This window comes from Pygoscelis adeliae, unplaced genomic scaffold, assembly GCF_000699105.1.
Source record: "Pygoscelis adeliae isolate BGI_AS28 unplaced genomic scaffold, ASM69910v1 Scaffold411, whole genome shotgun sequence".
In the NCBI taxonomy this organism is placed as follows: domain Eukaryota; kingdom Metazoa; phylum Chordata; class Aves; order Sphenisciformes; family Spheniscidae; genus Pygoscelis; species Pygoscelis adeliae.
In genome coordinates, this window is record NW_008824111.1 from 997874 (window position 1) to 1024467 (window position 26594).

The window sequence follows — 26594 nt, forward strand, 5'->3', positions numbered from 1 at the left end:
TATTTTTTCATAACACCACCATCTTATATTTCACGTCCTTACTATGCCTTTTCATATCATTGACATTTTACGGGTAGTTAAAGCCTGGAAATTTGGGTCTTTCTAGGAGAACAATAATCACTTGACCTTTAGAGAGCTACTTCAATAGCCATTTACCTGTGTGGGAATTTCAGTAAAAATGGGGACAATTTTCAAAAGTCAACATAGGATTTACCCCTTCACTGAGAGATGTGCACTTAACTTTGAACATCCCTACTGCCATCACTAATCAGTGACACTAAGACAGTGATACTTCATGGGACTATTAATTTCCTAAGTGTTTGCAGGAAACAGCTGGATCCCCAGCTACTGCATGAATGCACTAGAAGATGCGACGCTTGTGTCGGGGAAAGATTTACAGGGATCTGAAGTGGTACATGGTCTTACGAAAAATAGTACACAGCTTGCTATGAAAGATCCTTATGTAAGATATGATCAACCAACAGCCAGGCACTGTGCCGAATACAGGCAAAAATGTCCAGGGCAGCAGACTGTCTATGTTGCCAGTGGCAAGAGAGTGAAGATGAGTTAGGGTAGCACACGCTTCCACAGAGCAGATCCCCAACCTGCCTCCACAACCCTCTGCTGCTGCAGAGGAGAAGCAGGAGAGAAGGGAACTGAGATGGGCACCCTGGTGAAAATGGACGTGTGACAGAAAGGAAAGGAGACCATGCAGAACAGTTCAGAACTGCACTAGGGCGGCAAGGTCTACCGGTGGGCTGGGGAGAAAGTCTCAGAAAGCCCTCGAGCCTCCAAGACCTCCCACAGACTTTCGCAACCTCAGGTGACCTCCTTTATCCAGACCATTTTACCTCATCACAGTTCCATACCCCCATTAAAAAAAAAATCACAAACCCAGCATAAGCTCCCACAAGCCCTACAAATTGTACCAGATCTCCTCACCTTGCTGCCAACCAGCTGGCCTTTGCCAGCCCTATATGCAAAACCTCCACTGTCCCTTCCAACATATCACACCTCTCCCAGCTCAACCCTTCTTTGCTGCAAAATTCAGTTTTGCATATGACGCTGAAAGCTCCTGAGCTGACTTTGTCAGCAGGAGCTTCACACAGGCACAGAATATCCATTAAACCTTTCACTAATATCTTTGACAGGCACATTTTGGATCCACAGTAATACTTCTCTGAACACATGCTCCTCATTTCAAAAAGCTAACTGGACACAGAATAAGATTTCAAGTCCTTTTTTTACATCTAAATTGAACAGTCTGAAAGCTTTAGCTATATAGCTGTTAGTTTAAACCTGAAATATGAAACACATAAAATGTAACATTAAATCAAATTACTGTTATTATAGTGTTGCTTTTTTTTTAATGAACCACAAACAAAACACTTATTTAAACTTGGCATCTATGATTTTTCAACAAAAATACCATCACTTTTTCCAAGCTTCTCCCACAGGCAAGTACATTCTCTATTTTCTATTTCACCTGTTTATCTATTTATCCATTGCACTTTGTTGCAATACCCCTGGGCCTGACCTTAGTCATGGTCTTTCACCAGAGGAGGTTTTCTGGTTATTTTGGTTTTGAAGCAGGACATCTCCCACAGCATGACCCACAAAACCAATGATAAAGATCTGCACGTCAGGCAATATACATAGGTTGAAATGCAGAGCTTTGAACAAAATTATTAAAACATAAATACTAAACTATACATGCATATAAATATGCATAGTTATTTCATACTATCAGTCATGGTCAAAACTGTACTAGTATGTAGAATACAGCTTATGAGACTGTACTTGCAAGTCTGAAGTTTTTACACTTCACCATAGAATTGTTATATTTTGAAATTTTCAATTTTTATATTAAAAAGACCTGAAAGCCATTAACTGTGGCCCTCGCCGTTGATCTATTGTGATTTGCGCTATTACCTATTATTCATGGAAAAACAATTGCCTTTTTTCTCCCCAAATAATTTTCAAAAATTCTAAGTTTAAAAGTCACCAGTGACTACAAGTAGAAGCTTTCAACTAACCGTTAAACAAATATGCAAGGGTATTTCTACGATTAAAAAAGAAACCTCCATAGCTCACTGAATTCAGCAAATCCTGTATATTATGAATCGACCAACCACATGATTGATGAAATGATGCGTGAAAATAGAGGCAGAGGCAAAATAACCTACTTGAACCCAGAAAATTTTCAGACAATAATCATTACCAGCTTTAATTAACTTCAACACAAAAGCGGGGGCTCCTTCTGTTTCAAGTTAATGAAGCTCAACACACAGACACTACAATTAGAGACAAAGCATAAGTCTAAAGCAAGATGTGTCTTAGGATTGAAATAATGAGCTTGGTATTTTAATTTTGTAGTCAGCAATTATGTGAGATTCAGAAACAAAGAAACAATACACGCAGTTGAAATGTTAAGGTACGAACGTAGCTGGTTTTCACTCAATATCTTTCTTATAAGCCAAAGGCAAGAAAGTAACTTTTTTCCTACAATAAGCAGTATGTACAATCCCCTGGAAATATTTCCACTATGATCCTCTACGATTTACTCACTTTCATACTGCACAAGTCAGAACTGTGACCTCATCTAAAGCTATGAACTGCTTAGTGACTATCTTGCCTTTCTCATATATATTCATTAAATCTTTATCTATAACACTGTTATTTCCATTTAAAATGACTGTTGTGTAGCAAAAAAGCAGCTCTCCCACAAAAATGAATAAACCTAGATTACTTCCACCCTTTTCAAAAATTTGCCTATTCCTAAATACCAGGTTGGAAGACTATATGACCTTTAACTTAATCTCATCACCAAGCACCTCCAAAAAAAAAGCACAAAAAGAGAAAAGATGGTCTGCCATTTATTTCTCCCATTTATAGCTTATTAAACCTAAAGATAATAGGAAAAAGGTGGAAAAAAGCAGAGAATGTCTGGGCTGTAGTATCAGATATCACTGCTTATTACTGGCTATCTGCCTAGTAATCATAAATCCATAGGGTAATATTCTAAAATCTTTTGCTTTTCAGGTAGGTGTGAGCCAAAAAGAAAAAAAAGTTTAATTTTCTACGAAGAGCAGAAAACAGCAAGCACAGCACAATTGGGTACCAGGATGCATAAATATTCCTGATTACAAACCCTTTCACATAAAGCAAACAGGAAGAGTTTGAAGCTAACAGTGTGTACATCATGCAAAAGGTATCTCTGTCCCAAAAGATAGATATCACATAGACTATGAATGAACTGCTCCAATAAATTATATTATCCCTCAGAGGGGAAAGGAGAGCAACGTTATAAACAGTGACTTCAGAAAAGTGAGAACAATAGGGCATTGAATTTTGCAAGAGTGAATTAAGGATCTTTTTTTCCTGGAGGAGAGCTCAGTATCACTTACCAATGAGCCTTAGAAATAAAAACATTAACTCCAGCACTGCCTGCTCCATGAAGCACTTTAGTATCTCGTCCTTTCAACATATCAGAAACTAAATGTAGATAGAAAATACGTACAAGTACATACAGAATTAAATAGATGTTTCAGATAGATTCTTTAAAATAGACTTTCCAGACAGTTCAGAAAGCACGTGTTTCTGGCAAAATGCACGTCTCAAACACACAGTTTTGATGATAGACTGTGCTGTGTATCTTTGGTGTAGAAGTCTTAACAAATCAGAAAACAGCAATCTCTGTACATCACCTTCTCCTTGCGCTGTCTGACAAGTACTGAATATCCACGGATAAAGGAAAGCTAAGCCAGAGCAGCATTTTTCAAAATGAATCTTGATGGGATCAAAATCCTCAGAACTGTCACTTTCCATCGGCATCGCTTAAACCAAGGAGAGTTGTTTTGTTAAAACATTCACCGAGATCCTGACAGGACTACAGGAGCGTACAAGTAAATCTGACGCCCAGTGTGAAGCCGCTCAGTGCTGAGGGTAGGGCTGCTGCTAGCCAGGTAAAAGGCATCGGGCTCAGAGTTCAAGCCACTGAGTAGCTGACCTTCTCTGCAGCAGAAAGTTGAAAGCTAATTAGAAAGCGTTTTCAGAAGGTGACAAGCTCTCTTTTTTCTGAGGGGGGTGATGACTAATTTATAGGCCACAAGTCTCAACAAGCAAGTCACCTGCCCACCATGAAGTGATTTTTAATCCCAAGTTCCTGTTTGCTATCACCAATACACCAAACATTAAGCGTTGGCTACTCTAACTTATTCTTGCATGGTCATTTCTCCTTTTCTCTGGCTCTTTAGCTGCTTTCTCGGTTAGTTAGAATTGGAAATTGATAGTCCCATAAACGTCTACAAGAGACACATTTTTAAACACATCATCTCTGTCTGCTCTGACAATGATAAGATGAGTTTCTCTGAGGTTTATGGCAATCGCAAGGAGCGTATGTTTTTGGATAACATTGTGATATTTTTCCTCATCTCCTATGCAGCATTCCTCCCTCACTCCCTGCACGTACTTGTTTTGCCAAACTTCTCTGAAACCCATTTTTAAATGGTGTTTGAACGTTACCTACTCTTATTCTCTGAAGGTTTCTTTTGTTTTATAATGAACTTTGTCAGGCAGCTTCTTACTGTTTATATAATTGCCTAACCTGACACAGAAGAGGATGGAGGAAAGAGGAATTTGCCTTTTTCTTTTTTTTTTTAAAAGTAGCTGAAAATGGTTTCTCCATTTTAGCCTCACTATAAGCAAAGGTAATGGTTTTAGAGAGACTTGCAAAAAGATTACTGTCAGTACTCTTGAAACACAAAGATATTAACCCTTAACAGCTTTGCCTTTACACATTATTGTTATTTCTCCTTCTCCAGCCTTCTTTCCTGCGCTTTAGTCTTCTGACACCTAACCTTTTACTGCACTGTTTCTGCTTTCTTCTGCATCCTCCACAGTCTTCCTTTCACAAACCTCAGCTTCCCCTTGCTTTGTTTAACTTGTTCTGCCTACTCTTACACCCCTGCCCAGACCAGTGGACCTGGTGCCCAGGAGGTGCTCATCTTCCCAAAGGACAGTCTGCTTTGAAACGCAGGGAGAGTCGCCGACTTCTCAATTCTAAATTGTGGCATGCATGGATCACATGCTATTTTGACTGCGTGGAAAGGCAATCACATTGGCAGAAGCTATTCTGGTTTGGGCGTTTTTGGAAGGAATGCTAGGCATTTTGAAAGAGGAAATTTTTTTGAAGCCTCAAAGTGAAGTTCTTGCAAGCTTACACTAACTCCCAGCTTGATATAACAAATTTCAATCTAATTTTAAGGCTGCAGCATTAAGTATTGTTATTGATTTTCTGCTAGAAGTTCATTTCATAATGTCTTTTTTTTTTTTTTTTTCCTTTCCTGCTTGAAAGTGACCATACCCGTTTCCATTTGACTGGCTCCTTCTGGTACATCATTATCCCTTTATCTGAACAATACTAGCTTATTCCTCTATCTGTTCTACTGGAATAAGTTAAAGAATTGCCTTGCAAAAACAATAAAGAATTCCATTTTGCAAACACTGAGTTTTATCACTATTTTAATGAGAACTTCTGTTTTACTTATAACCTTAACCTGTGAATTTATGTGAATATGCAGGAATCTCAGCTTTTATTTCTTTTAAACACGTCTCTAATTCTTATAAGATGCTTACAAAGAGCATAAAAAAGCAACCTGGAAATACTTAATAATTTGAGCACAGGAAAGCAAAAACTGTATATATGTCTTATATGTATGAAAATACTTTCTGGTCCATCTTGTTATTGCTGTTAGACCTGACCTGTGACTCTTCTTAGTTTAGGAAAATACATTTCTTTTTTGCAGAATTGTGCCAGGGAGGAAAAGCCTTACACTGCAGTTCAAATCCTTCCTCTGAATCAAGCAGAACAGAAACTCAGATTAGGGCCTCCGAGATCCAAAGCGACTGCCCCATCCATCAGGCTTTTCTGAGCCGAGTGTCTCACAAACTCTTCTGCTGCAGTTGTTTCACATCATATAAATAATTTAATATTCACTAGAGAAGCAAGTTGAACAGGCTTCTCATATCCTAACTGAGAGCCCCACCTATTTGACTATGAGTTGTTCCAAAGCAGAGGTTTCTCTTCCTCAGGAAAAGCTTTGGGCTATCTCAACGTTTAATCAGAGAACTTGAAATTTTGAAAACACTCATGGGATGAGAAAGCTATTTCCTTCTCATTTCTGGTAGCAAGCAAACATAATAAAGGGACAAATAAATATAAAAAGAAAAATCTCAGGAAGACAAAGTTATCTGCTCAGTCATACAGTTCTTCGACAATTCTAGGTTTCAGATTTCTGTACGTATTTACAGCAGATATCAACAGGCAAAAAGCACTGTGTCCACATTCAATGGGTAGAAATGAATTTATAGTGTGTTCTTCAGTGCACACTTCACACACTTCAGACAGCGATTGCTATCACGAGAGAGGTAGGCAGGAATAAATCCAGAACTGTCTGAAAACTATTTCTGGTAGCTCTTTAATGAGTTTAACCTGTTAAGGGTACCAAAAGGATGAGTCCTATAACTGCAGTCAGAAGAATGAATCTCTGGAACTCCGTGCCAAACTTTCTCAGAAGCAGAGCACATTATTTGCAATAGCAAATTCAGACCATAGCTGCTGGTTCCTTTGCTGTTGAGCCCTGTGTAGGCAGAACAGCTATTGAACTAAACAGGGAGAGAATGACTGTTCTTTTTTGATGGCTTCTTTATATAGGGCAGAATGGCACCAAAATGCTAAACAATTATTTACAGCAGAGAAATTACAGATTTGTTGAAAAATCATCTCCTGCGCCTCTGCTTCTGAGACAGTGAGTTAAACTCTGCATTTCTGTGCTTAGCTATCAAGCTCACTCCTTGCCAACAGAATTTATGAACACACATAAAAATAAAATTGTTCTAGTGATTTACATTTGATTTATTTGTAGTAAGAGAACTTAAATATTCTTAGAAAGACACATGTGTGGAAGGGGGAAAAGTAATGAAAATTATCCACTGATCATAATTGCCTTTAAAAGCCAAAAATTTCCCTCAATCCTCAAAAAAATTCTACAAAACTCCGAAGTGAAAAAACTAATTAAGAAGTTCATCTTCATCATTAGAAGATGAACTAAAATATGGCTAGACTTTTTTTTTTTATTTATTTCTGGCTTTACAAAACCCTGTTCTCTTTTTCTGTTCACTTACTACGGAGGCAGAAAACAGATAAAAGCTTGGTGATTAAAATAACCCAAAAGGTGCACGGCCCCTCTTTCTCTGTACGCTCCCTTTCTGATACTTAATCTCTGCCATGCATGCAGAGTGAAAGCGATGTGAAAGTCTTCCTCTGAAGGTTACCTTACATGTGCATCAATTCTAGAGAATACTTAACCAGTAACATCTGAATTCACTGATGTCTCAATAGTTCCATAGTCATTTCAGTTTTCCTCTTCCCAACCTCAGCAAATAAATAGGAAAGCGTAGACAAGCTAAAGTGCTCTTCACTGAAAGGGCTTATCCTTAGAGCTAAAAATCTGGAAGTCAATTTGTTGCAGTTGTGGTATTGGAGCAGTTGAGAAGTCCTTAATTTGAGCTCACAGAAATAAATACGAATAATACTAAACTAAGCTGAAGCTTTTTTTTTCTTTCAGAAAAAAGTGTAGAAGTATTTTCTGAAAGAAAAAGAAATTAACAAAGGAAAAAGTAAAACCAAATAGAGACTAACAGATGCTTTTATCATTTAAATGTGTCCGTTGTGCCTTGTAGTTCACTAACTCACTAGATGCTCATGCTTCTATTCCCTTTTTCCTTCCTCTTAGACCTCAAACTGCAGTGCAAATCTTAAGGGTTTAGGGCTTTGTTGTTGCTGTTGGTTTTTAACAACATTCTGAATTCTACGCTTACTGTCTTTCCCTGATCTCCCTTATCTTTTGATCAGTACTGAAAACTTGGAACTGTTCAGAAAACTCAGTAAGAACAAGACTTCTGCAGGTCCCAGCAGCGTTTCTACATCATAGCTGTATCCAAGTTATGCCTTCAGTTGGATGCCCATAACCACACAGAAGAACCTGTTGCAGTATCGCAAGTGTTAGAGGAACACAAAGACAAACCCCTTGAGAGCAGGTCCTGTGTGAGGCACCTCAGGAAAGAACTCCAGAGGCAGATTTTACAACTGAATGAACTATAATGTTTCCAGGGTTTCTAGCTACTTCTGCAAGAGTTGCACAGGGCCATGAAAAGTTAACAGTTTAGATTGGTGCTAGTTAAGGATCTCTCCGTCGTGCCTTCTTACAAACTACTACGGGTACACTGTCCATATCTCATTCAAATATAGCTGAGAGCACTCTGGTCTGCAAAATAGTTCAAAGAAAGTCTAAAAAGGAATTTAGGCTGTCAGACCTCATCTTAGGTTTCCAGGCTTGGAGTTTAGAAAGACTGATTTCTGATTTAGAAAGTAAGCAGCTTGGATAAATAATCCATGAAGCACATCAAACTTCAGATGCTCCACTGCTATTTTCAATGCACTTTTCAAAAAGTCATTTCAGTCACTGGTTCCGAGTGCTGCAAGTCCAACAGACTTCCCTTTCGATTGTGGATGTTCAGGACCCTTCTAAGACCTGTTAGAATAATGTCCACTTCTAATTGTGGACATTATTCTAACAGGCAGAAAAATATTAATACCAACAGACTGTAAATCTAGTTACTATGTGCCTCATTCAAAATTAGCAAGATAATAAACATGCAAACAGACTTTTCTGAAATACTAACATGAAAACAATGCACGTGTTATAATAGTTTAATAAGATTATGTAGAATAGCTATTCTCAATTATCTTTTATCCTTGTATTTTCCAGTAACTGATGTCAATGTAATTACCATCTATTTGATTAAATTTTAATTAAATACCTAAGCATTTAATCCATCATTATAAATTTTTGCATGGTATCATTGTATTAAACAAACATTTGGGTCAGAATTTTAAGAAAAAGTAGCAGCAATTTAAGTTATGTTTTTATGTCTATATTTAAGGTCTATATCCAGCAGTTGAATTTCAAAATTACTAAAAGTCAGGTAGCTCCCCTTGAAAGACAACAAAAAACTATCTAGCAATATTAACAGTTGAAGGATTAGACCCAGAAGCTACAGACTATGAACTGGACTAATTCTGTTCCCCAGCTCTCTTTTGCTATTTGTGTTTTCTCCTTAAACCTTTGAAGTCTCACCTCTTGTAGACTTTCAAAAATCATTAAATATGTATAAAAAAGTACAGCGTTCACCTGTGTAAACCACTGGAAAATCCTTAACTATCTGCCTGCTGATTTCACAACATTTTTTCTATAGCCAACATATATAATCTAAGAGTAAGGATGAGATTTTCAAGGAAATGAAATGCAATTAGGAGTTAAGAGCCAGCAAAATCTGGCAGACAGGTACCTAACTCTGGTATAGTTTTGAAAACCTCTTCCTTAAGACTGAGCCATATGTTATAGATCTAAAAAAATGAATAATGAAAAGCAGCCTTATACCATTATTCCTTTTTTATCCCACTAAATTAACTTTAAGAGTATTCTAAAAGAAAGTAATCCTTTCCTAAAAACTATTTGATTAATCTTCTTCTAGTCTTGTGACATAAAACTGAAATAAGGTCAACCATCTTAAAGTACTGGCACTTGAACCTCTCCTATCTTATACAGAAAGTGAAACTGCAACAATCTGAGAAGAAAACATCTAGTAATTCAGGTGACATCAACTATGCACTAGCCTTGATTCTATTAAAAAGAAATAATCTTGCTTTTTTATTATCACATCACACACACACAGAGAAAACTCAGCTGGAATGTAAGGCGAGTGAACTAATGAACTTAATTAACACACAGAAAATAAAAGAACTACCCTGCAAATGTGTGTGCATAATGAAACCGTTCTGCAAATGAACCAGTAGTCACAACGAAATTTCGTATGACTCCCTCCCATCATTGGGGTCAGAGGTATGAAGACTGGGTAGGAACCAAGCATTATAAATCTTTATTGATCCTAAAATTAATTTTTTTTAAAGTTTGTAAGAAACAAAGTGCAAGTTACTTTTACTGCTCCATTGATAAGTCCAGCATCAGTTCCACTGCTGAGCATCCACCTACCTCCTGAGGTTATTGAAAACCAGAAACAATACAACGCTATAATAGATCTTATCCTCACTCTGTTCAGATGGTAACAATACTCTCTGCGTTTCTATCCTAAGAGCTCAGACACAGTCACATAAATAGTATGATACTGTAGAGGCCTCAGGTGCCAACACAGACCACATGACTGCAGTTTAAGCGTGCTTTACCACCTCGCTAGTAACTGCATAAGACCACTAGCTGGGTGTCACATTGGCATATTTTCACACAACAAAATCTGTCCAGTTTCTAGTGGTTTGAGAAGATGTGGTGGGAGGAGAAAGCCTCTAAACCTCTGTGGTTGTATCGGCTGCATATACAACAAATTCTTAGGTATATGACAGCTCCCGGGAAGAGTTTTCCACTTCAGAGCTTCTTCCAGAGGTCTGAACACAAACTCCACCACAGTGCTTCTGTGAATCATAACAAGGCAGTTTATATCTTAGGAAACACATACCCAGGCACAAAGGAAGTAAATGATCAGGAGGCCAAATTTCAGTTAACAACAATGACAATAAATGATTTGAAATGTCTTTTTAATAGATTTCCTCCCAACAGAAGATGTTACCCTCTTTTTAATCTTTTCCCAGAAATTTTTCTCTGGCAAATAATTAGGTCAACAAAACCAAGAGATGGTTGTAGAATCACTTCAAAACCTGTAACATCCAATACTCTCGCTGCATCTGTGCTTGGCAGTTGGCCCCTATATTGTTTTTTTCATGGTGCTAAAGCCACAAAATCAGGAGGAATTACTTCATTTTAAACAGAGGCAAGCACAGAGACAGTGTCCCGTATAAAGCAAGATGAGCAATCCTTTAAGACTATAGAAATATTGTGACAAGGCAACTTGCTGTAGCAATACAAATGGTAATTTATCTCATATCTCCAAATACATTATTAGGCATGATTAAAGATACTAATTTCACTTTGCAACAATTTGAAAAGAGTCTTTAATAACACAGAATAACTTGAAACCATACCCACCAGGTGAGAAAATCCTGGATTAGCTTAAAGGTTCAAGTATAAGTAACATTTAGAAGGTCATTTCCTTTAACTTGCTAAAGCTGCAGCTCCTGGTTCACATCCCTAACAGAAAAAAGAATCTCCCAAAGCCCAAACTGCAATCTTTAAAGTCAGCTCTCACTGATTCTTAGTTTGGCCATTACTCAAACATGCAATATATAATGCTGTTGAGTTAAGCATCACATCACCCATTTTGATTTATTTCTTTCAATTCACTGGGAATTTTATTTATGTTTATAACTACAAGGCTTTTATTGGTGGTGCCAATAGATTCAGTCCAGGGATAGATAGTTGAGTGCTTAGACCATTATACAGCATTACAGTATATTGATTAGAATACCTATAGAATAACTAAGGACGAAACTGATAGTGTTACTAAGAAAAATGCCCAGAAGGGATCAAGTCTAGCTTAACCCAACAATATAGTTTCAGCATTGCTGAAGAGAATACCAGCAGTCTAAAAGATGAATTCTTCCAGTTATTATTTTCTTTAAATTGGTGTTTTGTCACAGTCAATAAAAATATTAATAGAATTTTATTTCTCCCTTATATCATTTTTATGTACTGACTCAATATTATCTATACTGTCCTCAAGACATAGAAGGTGACATTGGACCAATAAAAAGCACGAAAGCACTTTCTTTATGTGCTTTCTGAATTTCCAGAATAGCTGAGCACAAAAAGGCAGACTGGTGCTGTATCCCATACCACCAATTCAAAGCATTTAATCCTGTCTTCCACAGGTCGGCCAACGCAATACAAATGCCAGAAAAATTCCTCTTTGATAGCAGCATTATATACACTGTGTATTACATAAGCCGCCTGTCCCCCTCCACTTGAATGTACACCATCAAATCATTCTGGCCATTATTTTATATTGAGCAGATGGTATTATGAGATTTTTGATAAAGAACAACAATCACCCAGCAAGGGTTGCAAAGGGGTCGCTGAAACCAAGATTAACAATTGATTAGCTTTAATGGACCGTGACAGTAATAAACAACAGAGCTCTACACAAAGATTTGATTGTCCTGTTAATGCTGCTGACACAAATGGCTTTTAACTGGCTTCCTGAAAGTGTTAATATCTTCAAAGCCTCTGCAAATGAAGGACTTCGTCAAAGCGAGAACTATCCTGCAGTGAAGAAGCACTTACTGTAGACCTCTAAAAAAAATCTTCTGTAAAGTGTGTTTCTGATTTATTCAGACAACAGCTCCTATTTCTCCAAGGCTTGAAGTTCAAAAAAATAAAATGCAGCACAGCTCTGCAAGGCTGGAATGTAATAGAACTCTAAAGCATTTGAATACAGAAGCCAGCATTTATTGAATGCAACAAAAATATGAATTATCACTTTCAAGGTGCTCATTTTACCCTTACTCCAACATGGGCTGACAGATCTCAGTATCACAGCCTTCTAAACTCAATTTTTTATCCTTAGCTCTGAGAAGTTCACTCTGTTTTTTTCCTTTCTGCACAGAAATCAGTAATTTGCATCATATTTTCATTAAAATAAGACGTTTTGTGATTACTGGAAGTAACCATGGTAAAATCTGAAAATAGAACTTACAGATCTGTGTGGTTCTTAGATATATGAATGGGAAAAAGTCTATGGAAAAAGTCTCTGTTTCCCTTAGTGCTTAAGCTCAAAATTTAAATGGACATATGGCAAATATTCACCAAAGGTTTTAAAATTAAACTAGATAGCTAGAGACAAAGTAAACAAAACTCCACCTTACATGGCATTCAAGAAACCAAGGATATAGGAATTCATTAAAGGTAAGGAGGTATTCACTCATTTAAGTATTAACACTTTCTATTAAACTTGCCATTTTAGCTTAGAGTACTCTGTTTCTGAATTAACCTGTTTTTTTAATTGTGTGTCTTATTTAAGCAAAGGTTTTTCTTTTAAACATTTTTAACTGTGAGCTGCCACAGTGCTTCTCCCTCCCATGTTATTCCTAAAGGCAACATTTTGAGACAGTAATGGCATGGCTCTAAGGGCTTCTAGGTAAGAGAAAAAACGGTGTCTGCTCTAGACTCAGATCCAAACGCAAACGATTTGCACAAATCAAGGTCATACTAATCCCATCCCTGTGGGTCCCACCCCATCTGCAAATTCAACTCTCTATAGAACAATTCCTTGCCAATACGCTGCAACGATGAAACATGCTGCTAATTACTGTGTTTAAAAATCTTGACCTAAGCAGACATGCAGGGAATTTAAATGAAATCTCTAAAAGAGTAAAATCCACCTGCTTGGTCTCCCAACACACAAACACTAAATGCGTAACCTGCCAAATACTGAGCCAGCCTTCATTAATTCCCTTTTCTGTAATCAGCATCCCTCTATTACTCACATGCTTGGCTTTCTACAGCAGTTCTTCCAATAAGCTATTGTATAAACTGTTATAGTATACTCTGATGATAAATATTTAAAAAAATAATTATTAATTACCTGTAAGTCAGCATCAAACTCATGTTTCAGGTAAGCATCTTCTGCAGCTTCAACAAGACGCTGAAAAAAGAAGAAAAGGTGTATTTTTTAAATAATAGATAACATCTTTAAATCCAAGTGTTTCTGCCAGTAAAACAACAGGGATTGTTTGAGAATTGTGTAATTCATTGTCACCACACGATACCTGCTATGATACTTCATAGAATAGAAATAAATGATCCAGATTTAAAAAAAAAAAAAAAAACAAAAAACCAACAAGTTTTTTAAACACTCAGCATCCATGATTGGTGGTACAAAACTCTCAAAACAGCTCAACTACTAATAAATAAAGGGGGAAAAAAAAAGGTCATTTTTTCCACTAGTGCTTAGCACCCTGCAGCTCCCATTCCAATACTGATTTTTGAAAGAACACAAAATAAAGTTGCTTTCACACTGGACCTTATTTTACATGTAGGATACCTTTTAAAATCTTTCTTAAAATTAAAATAGGAGGTATTTCCTAATAATGTACGTGATTGCAAGCAACTGAAACAAAAAGGAATTCCTAAATAACACATCAAATGCAAGAGATTAGAAAAATGGAGATTAAGTCTACTTAGCAGATGTGAAGTGTTGTGCATACTACCTTAACATGGTGCATAATCACAAGAAGATTTTTCTGCTATTACAGAAGTAATATTTACTGAATGACGGCAATTCAGTAGTATTTTTTCCTCTTAATAATATTCAGAACTCCCTGTAGTAGTTATTGTTCCTTACCACTATCATCTGAAGGAAAAAAGGGGTTGCACTAAAACACAGCTGCTTGAAAAATTTAATTCATATAGGGGTTTGCTGCAGCCATTCTCTTGTGAAAAGACATTATAGCCTTTCTAAAGTTTTATTCAGGGTTCTTTATAGTTCTGAATATTTTAACTACGGAAGTAACTATTTCTAGTTTTTATTTAATCTATCTGAACATTCATATATGTACAACCCAAAATTAATCAATGAACGATATGTCACAGAATATTCAATATATTACTTTTACTTTCTTTGATCTATCAGACACTGGTACGCATGTATATTTTCAAATATTTTGTATCATGAAGCAAGTGAGCTACAGGCTTTCATTAACAATACACAGAGCGGACAGCCGTGTACACTTTTGCTTCCCTTTTCAGAAGCGTATGCATTTCTATCAAGTCTTTGGCTATAAATCAAAATGGAACCAGAATTCGTATCGATTGCTATACAATTTGAACTATGATGGAAACTGAACCAAGAAAAATATTCCTGGTTGCCAATTCAGAGTAAATGGTTCAACAAAAACCTGACGGTTTAAGGCAGAGCCTCATTGGTTACAGGGAGCATTTGTGTTCACCGAGGTCTGCAAAGCAGCAGCATGTCACAGCCTTTCCTTCCGCAGCTCTGTCTCATCGCTCACCACGGGTGAGCACGAGCCTCGCTAAACCCTCAATCCTCTGCTGGGCTTCTGCATCTTCCCTGCAGATCCCAGTGGGAAGGTTTTTCATACCTTTTTCCTTAGTGCAGCATTACAGATCTCAAAGATTTAATGAAAAACTGGAAACACTACTGATGCCTAGGTTGATACAGAAGAGCAAGAGATAGCAGATGAAGTCCACCTTCCCAGAGCCCTGTGCTGCGTGTACGTCCCTGTCATTTGACTGCTTCCACCTTTAAAAATCTTGTCCCATGTAAACCCAGCTGGTCTTAGTAAAGCCTTTTGACCTAAACTGGACTTGAACTGAAATGGTTCAAACCCCAGGCAAGTCAAACCAGAACTGAACTGAAAAACGTACCGCTCACCTTCCCACAGACACATACTTCAGGAAAAGAACCCAACAACTAATGGTGTATCGCAACAGGCTATGTGAGGGGAAGCCATGAAAAAATATTTCAAATAAAACAGTGAAGTTCTACGGAATTGTTCCTACTGCTCCTGTACTGTATGTAGTTAAAACAGACCTTGCCATGTGAAAGGTTATCAACATTAATTTGACCCACAATTTTTTTTGCATTTAGAATTTAAAAAGAGAAGTAGCACAAACTAACTATTCTGAGGGGGAAGCCTCACAGCAACTGAAATAGATTCTTAAACATTTGAATATTCTCAGAAGTCTAGCACGTTAGTGACCTGCTAAGGTATTTTACAAATCTAGCCCTCATTTTTTAAGAATGAAAAAGGCATTTTATGTAAAATAAAGTAAAAAACTACTCTAATTCAATGCATTTCTGCAGGTGTGTACTCATTTATATTGAAACCATAGTTGCATTACTACTCTGTGCACATCTAATACAAAAGATCATGACTCTGACGAGTCTGAGGGGAAAAAAGTGAAAGAAGGGTCAAAAAAATTCTTCATGCAGAAATGAATACAGGGAAAAGAAACATGTTTTTCTTTCTGAGCTGAAATATTTACTTACTCACTGGAAGAAAAATTATTATAGTATTCCATGAGATACCAGTGCCTAGATATTAGTACCTAGTGGGCTAGAAAAATAATTCATGGCTTCTTATATAGTTTGTATTGATCCCAATGTGTTTCAATTACATTTTTGCCTCCGTGAAATAAATTTAAACTACGATTTATCCCTCCATGTAAGAAATAGCTAAAGAAGCATAAGATGGGTAATAGTAGAAACATCTGGTTAAGGGGGCCAGCTCAGAAATGAAAAGTACTGATGGACACTTTATTGATTTATTCATTAAGATTTCAGTTGTTACATTTGTTCTTTAAAAAAAAGTTACATACATTTCAGCAACATTCTCTACAGGAAACAGAACAACAAAAAAGCGAACAATCTACCAACACCTATTTTTCCTTGAAGACGTGTAGACACAAATACGTACGCACACTATGTGCTTCACCCTCACAAATCTAATAAGAAAATGGTACACTGAACGTAGACAACACAAGCATATGCTGCATTTTCTTGTCGCTAACTACAGTTTGCTTTAAATATCTCAACACCATTATGAAGGAGACTGTGAGAAATCTGGAAGAGCTACAGAAAAGGTAAGCAAGTAATAAGCCTAAATCCATAAAATGACATATTAGTGGAGAAATTGTATACAAATGTTTGGGGTTTTTTTTGTTGGGTTTTGGTTGGAAGTTTTTTGATCGGAAGTTTTTTTGGTCATTTTTTGTTGTTGTTGGTTTTTTGGTTTTGGGGGAGGGGGGGGAGAGTTTGTTGTTTTTTTTAAAAGAAGTCCCCAAAGGCATGAAGCGCAATGGAAGAAATTCCTTAACACTCTGGAGGCAAAAATATAAAAGCCACATGTAATACTGCAACATTTTTATGTAGGCCAAAAATCCCTTTTAAATTATTTTAATGACTGAACAGTTATCTAGCAATGATTCTCCACATTAACATGAGTAGCAATTTTAACTTAATAGTTCATAAAGACATTCTTAATACAAATGCCAATATATTTTCATTTCAGTAAACATGCTCTAAAATCATTGCTGTAGCAAGTAAATGCTTACCAAGATGTGGTTATCCTGAAGGGAACTGTGAGTTATCTATATGCATTTACAAGGAATGAATTATGAACACTGAGTGAGCGCTGTTAGAGTTACACCATTTAAGGGTCTACATTTTATGAGTATTTAGCTCTACATGTAGAAAGGTGTTTGCATGTGCATGTACAGACAAGTCAAGGGCAGCATATAATCTTCAGCTAAAGAACAATTTTCATGTTCTATGGCACAGTTCAATTGAGGTTCCCCTGGTTAAGAAACTAATCCTTATAACTTTCCCAATACGCGCAAATATGAGAAAGATTAACTGACTTATCCAGCATATCACAATGCAGTATGGATAAAAACAGGGCATGAAGTGGGAGGTGGAACAAATATCACACCCAAAAAAACCCAAAATGGTCACCAAAACACATGTCAATGTTTGGTATTTTTAGTAGTACTAGTATCAGAGATAATATAGAGAAGGCTGAGAGAAGAAAAAGAAATGTTTCTTTCCTCTCAATAACATTAAAAAAAATAAAAAAAAAAATCATCGAGCTATCTCTGAATAGGATCATTTTCTCAACAAATGGTATTTTAATTTCAGTGAACTGATATTCCCAGATAAATTCTCATTCAAGTTAGGTTGTTATGGAGATAGCAAAGGAAAGGTGAATGAAACAGAATGGATGAGGGAAAAATAGAATCCAACAGAAAGTAACGGGAAAACGGGCAGAAAGGTGAAAATAAATGAAGAAAACAATTTCAAGGAAAAACATCACGCAAACATCCAGAGCATAGGGTACCCATTTTAGCTTCTGAGATCATCTTTTCTCTTTCCATGTGCCTTGTAAAGGTTTCAGTTTACTTTTCAATGATTCTTCTTCATTAGAATCTCATTTTGAATTTAGATTAAATGCATAAGCATAACAAAGTTTGAAACAGTTTCTGAACTCCTGAACTGCAGATGGTCACTAACCTTTATCCATAAATGCTGACTGAAGTTATGTTCCTCTCTCTCTTCAGCTATCAAATCTTGAAGAAGCACATTTATATTTCATTGTTTCCTTTCTATTTTTCTAAGATAAACCAACTGCTACACATAAAACCAGAAACGCTGCTAGAAATTGCTCTTCTCCAAACCAAACTGCTACAAATTTCAAAAAAGGATAGAAGACTGCTCTACCTTAATTGTAACTAGTACCAACTAGGTACTAATATTATCTCGGTCCATAACATTAATAGTTTATATTCCATAAGATCAATATGATAAAATTTAATTTCAAAACAGCAAAAAAAAAAGCTATATTGTAATGTACTTAAACAGAAAATGAAAGATCTACCCTCTCAATTGTAGATGCTCCTTCTTTACTCAGTCCCAGGTTCATGCCTCACTGCTACAAAAATAACCAACCACATCTTCAGTTCTGTCGGTTAAAAAAACGTGAGCTTGTCAGCAGCCCTTCTACTAACATATTCTTCCCAAACTCACTAGATTCTGCCTTAACATTTCTTTCAGTACATTATGTGAATCTTGCCAGTTTGAGCTGTTACCTCCGCATTGTCCTGCGCAATGCAGAATTATCATTATAGGCCTATAAGAATTTCATCCAGAGTACGCCACCAGTTCTGACCCTGCTCTGAGCAGTGGGATATCATAGTCATTAAAAAAAAGTGCAGATAAACCTGTAGGAGGCTCTTATATCCTAGCATCTGAATGCATTCAACCAAGAACAAAAAATAGCCCTGAACCCTAACACACTTTCTCATCGTTCTCCTGTGGCATCAGATCTGTTTGAGGTTCACCTCCTGTACAAACTTTGTATGTGTCTTCAAGGTTGATTTGAGATGTGTTTTGGAAATAATAATTAAAAGCCATTCTTATTTAAAAATGGTGAAAAGTCTAAACCCAAGAAAATCCTATGAATATACTGCAGTGAAAGTTTGTCTTGAATAACAACAATATGTAGGAAAAAAACACCAGGAATTTATGTAACTTTAAAAGCCTGTCTCCCAGAGTCCTATGTATGGAATTGTAACAGGGATTTCTATCTTAATCAAATGTAAACAAACTTTGTCAATAAAGACAGCAGGTACCAAAACAAAGGAAAACTAATCCGTGTTTTTAAGAGCTTATTTCTTTCATATTTTGTAGCAAGTTTTCTGGTACATTACCAAGCAAAAACCAGCAGTATTCTGTATACAGAAAATACTTACAACTACCAATAGTTACCCTTCTTCAAGTGCAATACTCGGTGCAATTTTAATAACCTTGCTATTGATTTGAACATCTAATTTCCAATCAAAATTTATAATTGAGCTGAGAACACACCAAAGATATTTCCTAAAGTGCAGCCAGATAACTATTTAAAACATAGTTCAGCAGTTGAGTATATTCCTGGGAGAGAAACCAGAACTTGTGTTTCAATCATCAGAGCAATTTTCTTCACTGGCTTCCTCGTGAGAAGCCTATGCTGTGCATGTGGGAGCACTCAGTAATAGATTACCAAACTTTAGAAACATTACCCAGGTACCTTCCTATGACTTCCCCATTTTGGGGTTCATTTCAGAAGTGAAAAAGGGATTTCCTTTCCCAGAAACCTGTAAGGCTGCAGGTGCTTTGAAAACTGAAAAGGTTGGGCTGTTTTGAGAAAGAACAAGATTTATTAGCATTAAGTGAGCTTAGGTAATATCCTGGCATGGGTGGTAATTCTGCCGCAAGTCCTCCTTACTTCTACCTGAGTTCTGGGGTTTGCTTCTTTCACAGTTCATTTAGTGGAGAAGTGAAAGAAGCCAACAGAGAATATTTGATGTTGTTCATCAGTATCCCTATTACTTTCTATGCTTGAAAACAGTATCATATAACATGGCAATGAATGCACCGATGTGCAAACAGGCCTCTCAGTCTCACTATTTTATTGCAAATAGCTCTGCAGATGTTTGCCGTAACCAATGGCAAAGCAGTGTAGATATCAGAGACTGATGCTGACCTTGGAGGAATACTTGCAACCATCAGAAACACATGAGTTTTTAGACAGGCCAATGACAACAGACTTGCAATTTGGCTGTTTTTATCCTTGAGACCGGGGGGGACACACACAGAGTTTTTTCAGAAAGCCCAGCAACATATTTTATTTCCCATTCTGTTCTCCTCAGCTACGAGGTATTTTCTAGGAAATTCTATCACTAAAATTGCTGTTGCTGTGGCTAAGATGCACTGAAAATTATTTAGCTCCTCTTATCTTGATATTAGAGTGCCTAGTGCTTCTAGCCTGAGACAGATATCAATCTTGCAACTAATGCCATACAAAAAACTGACTGCTCTATGACTACTATCAAATTCCACTACAACAACTCACTAGACAATGCTCAGTCACAGTAAGTGCTGCATCAAAGCACAAATTATAAATAAAAGGTAAAAATAAATTAAGAGCCTCGCAATTATTGTAAGTAACTTCAATTATCCACTTATATTCATTCAAGACTGGCAGATTTTCAGATTGATCGTTGTTAGAGTGCTAGCTGGTTTTTTGAAGCAACGTAGAGTTCAGCTTGGCAAAGAGCTGGACAAACAGAAATGAAACTGTAAATGGATTAAAGTACGTGAAACTCGCACATTGCATAACAGTGGCTAAGACAATCCTGGAGTAATTAGATGCATTTCTAACTTAACTAGGCCAACACTATATTTAGTTATGGCATCTGGAGATTGCCATGGCATGGAAGGAAGACTGCAGATGAAGAAGGTAACACATTTGTCTTGTACTGAGTTGTGCTGTGCTCGAGGCTGCGCAAAGCCAATATATCAGGTACAAAATATGCAGATTATCAAATCTGCTCCTACCATGTTATTATGTCTATCACAGAGCAGAAAGGAATGATGTGCTAAATGACGTTTTATTCCATACTTTTAATTCCATATGTCCCAGCCATCGAGGAATCAGTTCAACTGCAGACACAACTTAAAGCTGTTTCAGGGCTATTTAAAATGTGATTTGCCTGCCTGGGGTACAGCAGCAAGCAGCTCCTTCAGCTACCTCTCCTACCTCAGGGCCAAGAGGAAGGTTCTTCAACATTTCACACCAATCATGTATTCATCCAAGGTTGGGTAATTCTCTGGAAATACCTTTATGTGTCTTTTTAATTCCTCTTGCTACAGGGCAACACAGTTTGTAAAGTTTTGCTTTCAGTGAATACTTTGCAACTGGTATGTTGCCCTCTTCCACATAAATTTAAAAATCTATTTACAATGTTACTTTGTAAAACACTTTCCAAAATCAAGGGAAGCTGACCTGTATATGCATCTAAATATCCACCTGTGTACACATAAATTTATATATATTTATTCAATACTAACCTGTAAGTATCATTATGATCCTTATTCCTGTCCCCTGTACTGAAATCACCAGATTAAAACATCTGATTTATTAATCTTTTTCACACATTTAAGCTACCACAGGTCACACTCTTTACCTGACTGTCACAATCACTATCCTGTTTGGATAACGCCAGACTGTCTTTCTGCATTTGAACATAGTGAGGACTTACACAATGTCTGAGCAAAAATAGTTTGCCCTCAGGTCCAACAGCTCTCAACACCATTGCTGGATGTTTGCAGATATTGCTGAAGAAATATTTGGGATAACTGTTTTCATGCAAGTTCATTTAATGCAAAATTCTCCATTGACAGGATTTATCTCACCTAACCTCAGCTATTTCAAAGTTAATCATCTCTCTACACAAGTTAACTAAATATCCTTCATACGTAGACAGAAAACTCCAAAGGTGCTGCTTGTCCCATTCTAAAATAGCTCCTAAGATACCGGGAAGAACTTTGGAGCTTTTCCTTCACTGTTTTCTTCATTAGATGTTTAACTTTATATGAAGTTAAGGGAGATGAATCCCATGCCGTATGTGCAACATAAATGAGCTAAAGAGAAATGGAGATACTCCCATGCTCACTCAATAGAGGAAAGGAGTCTTGAGGCAACACTTTGTCCTGACAGCAGTCCTGGGACTAGTCGAGGTGTTTCTGTTCTGTTTACATTTAGAAGCACCAAGTGAAACCAATTGTCTTTGCTTTGTTCCCTCCCTCAGCTTTTTCCTCACCTCTGCACTAAGGCTCAATCCCCCAAGTTAATTCAAATTCAGCTTGCAATCTGTGGTCCAGTTCAACAAAATCAGCTATGATATACTGTCCTTCTTCCAGTTTCCAACCAGATTACTATCACACAACAACAGAAAAAAAACCTCAAGATTTATTACTCAAAACAAAGGTCAGTTCCAGACTTTGCAGGGACTTATTTCCGTTGCCTAGCCCAGCACTCAATCACAAGACACTGAGCCTTGTCTTCGCTTTCAAACCAAGCCATGAAAACAGTAGGTATTACTCTCTCTCAAGTGAAGTCAATTAGACCTTTTTTTTTTTTTTTACTTCCCACAGGGCCAGGATTTCAGTTACCAATAGATTAAATTAAAGGGAAACTTAAAAAAAAAAAAAAAAGGAAAAATCAAACTCTGAGTTTTCTACTAAAACCTTCCCTACTCCCTATTGCAAGTGGAATTCCCTAAGCTATATATTGAGGCAAGTAGAGTATTATTGCAAAGATGTGAAGAAAGAAGTACTTCATGAAGTAAGGGGGTGGTGTCTCTTCAATACATGGAGCCAGTTTAAAATGGGGACACAGTGAAGATACTGTAGCAAATATTCCATCTCTCAGAAGGACTGTCCTGAGAATTTAAACAAATTAGTATTAGCATTGTTATATTTCTATAATTTTCTAAGAAAGAAAACCACATTACACTAAAAAGTTCAAACACTATTATGGATACAAAACCAAACTAAGCTAGGAAATGCCAGAATGAGGTTGCCTCTAACTTCAATCCCTAGTATTATAGTATCGTTTTGTCCATACAATTTTGCTTGGTTGGAACACTGAAAAATACCATCTAAGACCTTTGCAGTCCTTACTAACAGAGTGATGGCAGTTGGTATCCATTTCTACATATATCAGAGTAATGGATTTTGCAAGCATTCACCCGAACCTTAGAAATCCAGCGTTACACCTCAGGTTATACAGGTACAGATTCTTTGGCCCACTTCAATGCTGCAGTGTACCCAATTCTGCCTTCAAACATAACCATGGCTTACTCCTGTTCCTCTCCTATCTGACCACAGCCCTAGACCTACTCCTATTTCTTTCCTATCCCTCTCTTCACATCCTGAGCTCATTAAGCTCATATTGCCTGTCCCAAAATCCAATGCTAAGGTTTTTCATACTACTCTCCACCTCTTCTCTAGCACCTACCAATTATTCCTCCTCCTTCTTCATATCAGCCTTGGCATCCACACTGCCAAACATGTTCATGACCAGTCTTTTCCAGGCCCCTACCAACGCTTCATTTCTCACTCTGCCAACCTGTATTTCCAGTTTTCCCTATTCCCTGTACAATCTTATTGACCCCACCGAGGATATCTTGTACCATTTGTATTTCTAAATCCCAGCACAGTCCAATCCTGTTCCCCTTGTCTCCTTAAACCATCTCATTATTCTCCATTCTCTGTTCTCCTTGTGCCAGTACCTTCCTCAGCCTCTCCTAAACCCATCAACAGACTCCCTTAGCCACTGACTCTTCCATTTTCCAGTGCCCTAACATGAACACAGAGAGAGAGATGAGACAAGAAATCTCTCTCCTTAAGTCTCCTTAATCTCTCTCCTGGGCCTAGAAGGCACATGGACGCACTGACAGTGCCTCAGGAGAGAAAGACTTTGTTTCCCCTGCCTGCTGCTGGCTCAAGCCATAAGAGGCTAATGGTGCAATTGCAGGAAAGACTTGTTCAACCATGTACTGAAAAATCACAGTGCAAAGAATTTTCAAAGATTTCACTTACAGACAGTTTTGCTCCAATAGGTTTCTAATGGCCATATGCCTCTATGTGCAGAGTTTCCAAATGATACCAACTTGATCCAGCTGGAACAGATTTTCAAAAAAACCTTGTGTCAAGGCCACATCCCTGCCAATTTCAAGAGTTGGTTCCCAAGCATAGGAGTGCTATAAAGTCTTAAAAATAATACTGATGTTCTTTTCATTAAGAGAGTAAACCAATGAACGTTCTCCTAGTTTCTTTCTTGGAAACAGCTGAAGTTCAAAGATAAAATTCAAAGCTTTTTTGGTCTCCTGGACCGTACTTTATCATCCTGAAGACTTGATTGCTGTTGAAGATGCTGGAATTAATTACAAAAGCAACTTTCAGACTAAGTGATAATTTAGTCTTTTCATAATTTTGTATGTTCTGGCAGGTCTGGTAAGAAAAAAGAAAAAAGGCTACACTGAAACTCTCTGGTCACACATTTATCTAGATGATTAATCCTGGGATCTTATGTCCACACTTAGTAACTAGACATTGGTTCCATGTGCCTAGAAGGATTTTCTGGTACACTATGAATTAATGCTGAAGTTACAGAATAATATATGGACATCACTTTTCCAAAATAATGCTTATATATAGGTTTGTAAGTCTGTATATAGGTACAGACTCCATCCCATCTATTCACTTTTTTTTTTAAATAAATCTTTTTGTAATAATAGTCACTATTTTTTGCTCTATCTCAAGAACAATATTAAACTGTCCTTGTAATTAAAGGAACATTTGCAAATTCCCAAACCCAAAGGAAAGACTACATTGCATAGTCAAAACATCTGCTTTACTTTGTAAAGGTAATGAGTTCAAATCCATTGAGTCTTTTGTTTTTTATTAAGAAAAGTCTTGTAACTTGTATTCTCCTAGTAACTAAAAGATTGCTATACTTTCACCTCTTAATTAGTTTTTATCAACTGAAATGTTCAGCATTTAATTATCGTATGTAGGTTTATTTGGAAAATGAAGAAAAATATGGAACACAGCACCTCATTTCCATTAAGTTTGACACAGCTCTAGATTTTGCTATGACCTAGGGAACTAATTTTATAGAATACTCCCATTTTTCCTAATAATTTCTCCTCTTGACTGTCAAAGTACTTCTAAAATGCACTTGGGGAGCAGTATCAGTCTTCACATAGCTAACTAACAGCTGCAGGTTCAAAAAGTGACAACCGAAGACTGCAACCAAGCCGACAAAAACTCATACCTTATGTTTGCAGAGGCAGTGAGTAAATTAGAATAATAGTTTTCCACTTATTTTGGATTATAGGAGAATAGTCAACCCCCCCATGCTGCTGGCAAGGCTTCCTCTATTGGCTGAAAGACTCCCTCACCCACTGCCACAGACTCTTCAGCCATACGGTTCATCTACAACCAGCAAGTGTGCTCCAACCTTCAAAGTCCTAACAAGGACAAAACCACCAAGGTCATTAATGTTGCTACAGGCAGTTTTAACTCCCAGTCAACTCTGATCCCGATAAACACATGCAAAACACATTTTTTCGTAACAAACCATGAAGCCCTAAAGACCTGTAACTGCTGATGCTCCTTACCTTCTCTGTTTTTCCAATCTAAAACCCACACACTAGCGTAGCAGAATCACAAAAATGAGACAGGCAAAGGGGAAAGGAAAGGTCTAAGCTAGCTCTCTGGTTCCATATGGAGGCAGATTTCCCTTTTGTTAAATCCTTATTCCATGAAGCTGCCTATGCTTTGCAGGCTGAAGCCTCTGTGAACACCTTGACTTTGTACACACCAATAAATCTATACCCAGCGCTGGCAATAGCATGGACAAAGCCAGTTATAGGAATGTGTGACAGTTCCTCCAGGTCAGGGTTTGTGGGTGATAGCAGGAGACTGCCTTAAGCAAACACGAAGGGCCAGCCTTAGACGTTACCTTCATGTAACCCCACTGACACCAGTGAAAGGGGTTTATGACAGACCTGTTACTTGCGCAATGTTAGATTCTGAAATTTCTCATTCATTAGTTATTAAATCTGTTGGGCAATCTCTCTTAAAGACTTATGTATTAGGCTTGGCTTTTAAATAGTCTTTCATGCTCTTTTAGCAGTTACAACCCATTCCAGAGGAATAAACTGAATAAAGTGATTTGCAGTATGTCATGAAAAATATGCAACACTATTGAAATGAAGATTAAATGAAATATATTTTCTACAACAAAAACATTATAATTATTGTTTTTCTACACCAGTATACAAAGATGAGTCAACATGCTCAGAAAGTAGGCTTTCATCACAGACCCTTGAAAAAATAACCACCAAAAAAATTAAGAACTCTTCTGTGTAACACTAAAATGGTTCAGAATGAGTTCTCACCAACTGGATTTTTTCTATTTCTGATACATGACACAGTCCGTATAAACTATGTAAGACCTCAATTATATAAGTAGCAATAAATAGTAATAAAAATTACAAAAAAAGAGACAGAGCAACGACTTCTTGCATCAGAAAATTTCTCAGTGGCCTACTGTAACTATTGGTAGAAGATCTGAAATAAGACTTGACTGAAAAGCCATAGGAGAAAGATTCAGTGTGATTATAGAGAGAGTATACAGCGATAGTACATATATA

The 26594-nt window shown here is 37.1% G+C and overlaps 1 protein-coding gene across 1 annotated transcript in view; it reads right to left on the bottom strand.

The window, feature by feature from the left end:
* CACNA2D3 (calcium channel, voltage-dependent, alpha 2/delta subunit 3) overlaps positions 1 to 26594 on the bottom strand; it is a 481287-nt gene that overhangs the window by 324118 nt on the left and 130575 nt on the right. Inside the window, exon 4 of the mRNA XM_009334218.1 lies at positions 13615 to 13674. Within this exon, the coding sequence (XP_009332493.1) occupies positions 13615 to 13674 (60 nt within the window). The remainder of the gene's footprint in view (positions 1 to 13614; positions 13675 to 26594) is intronic.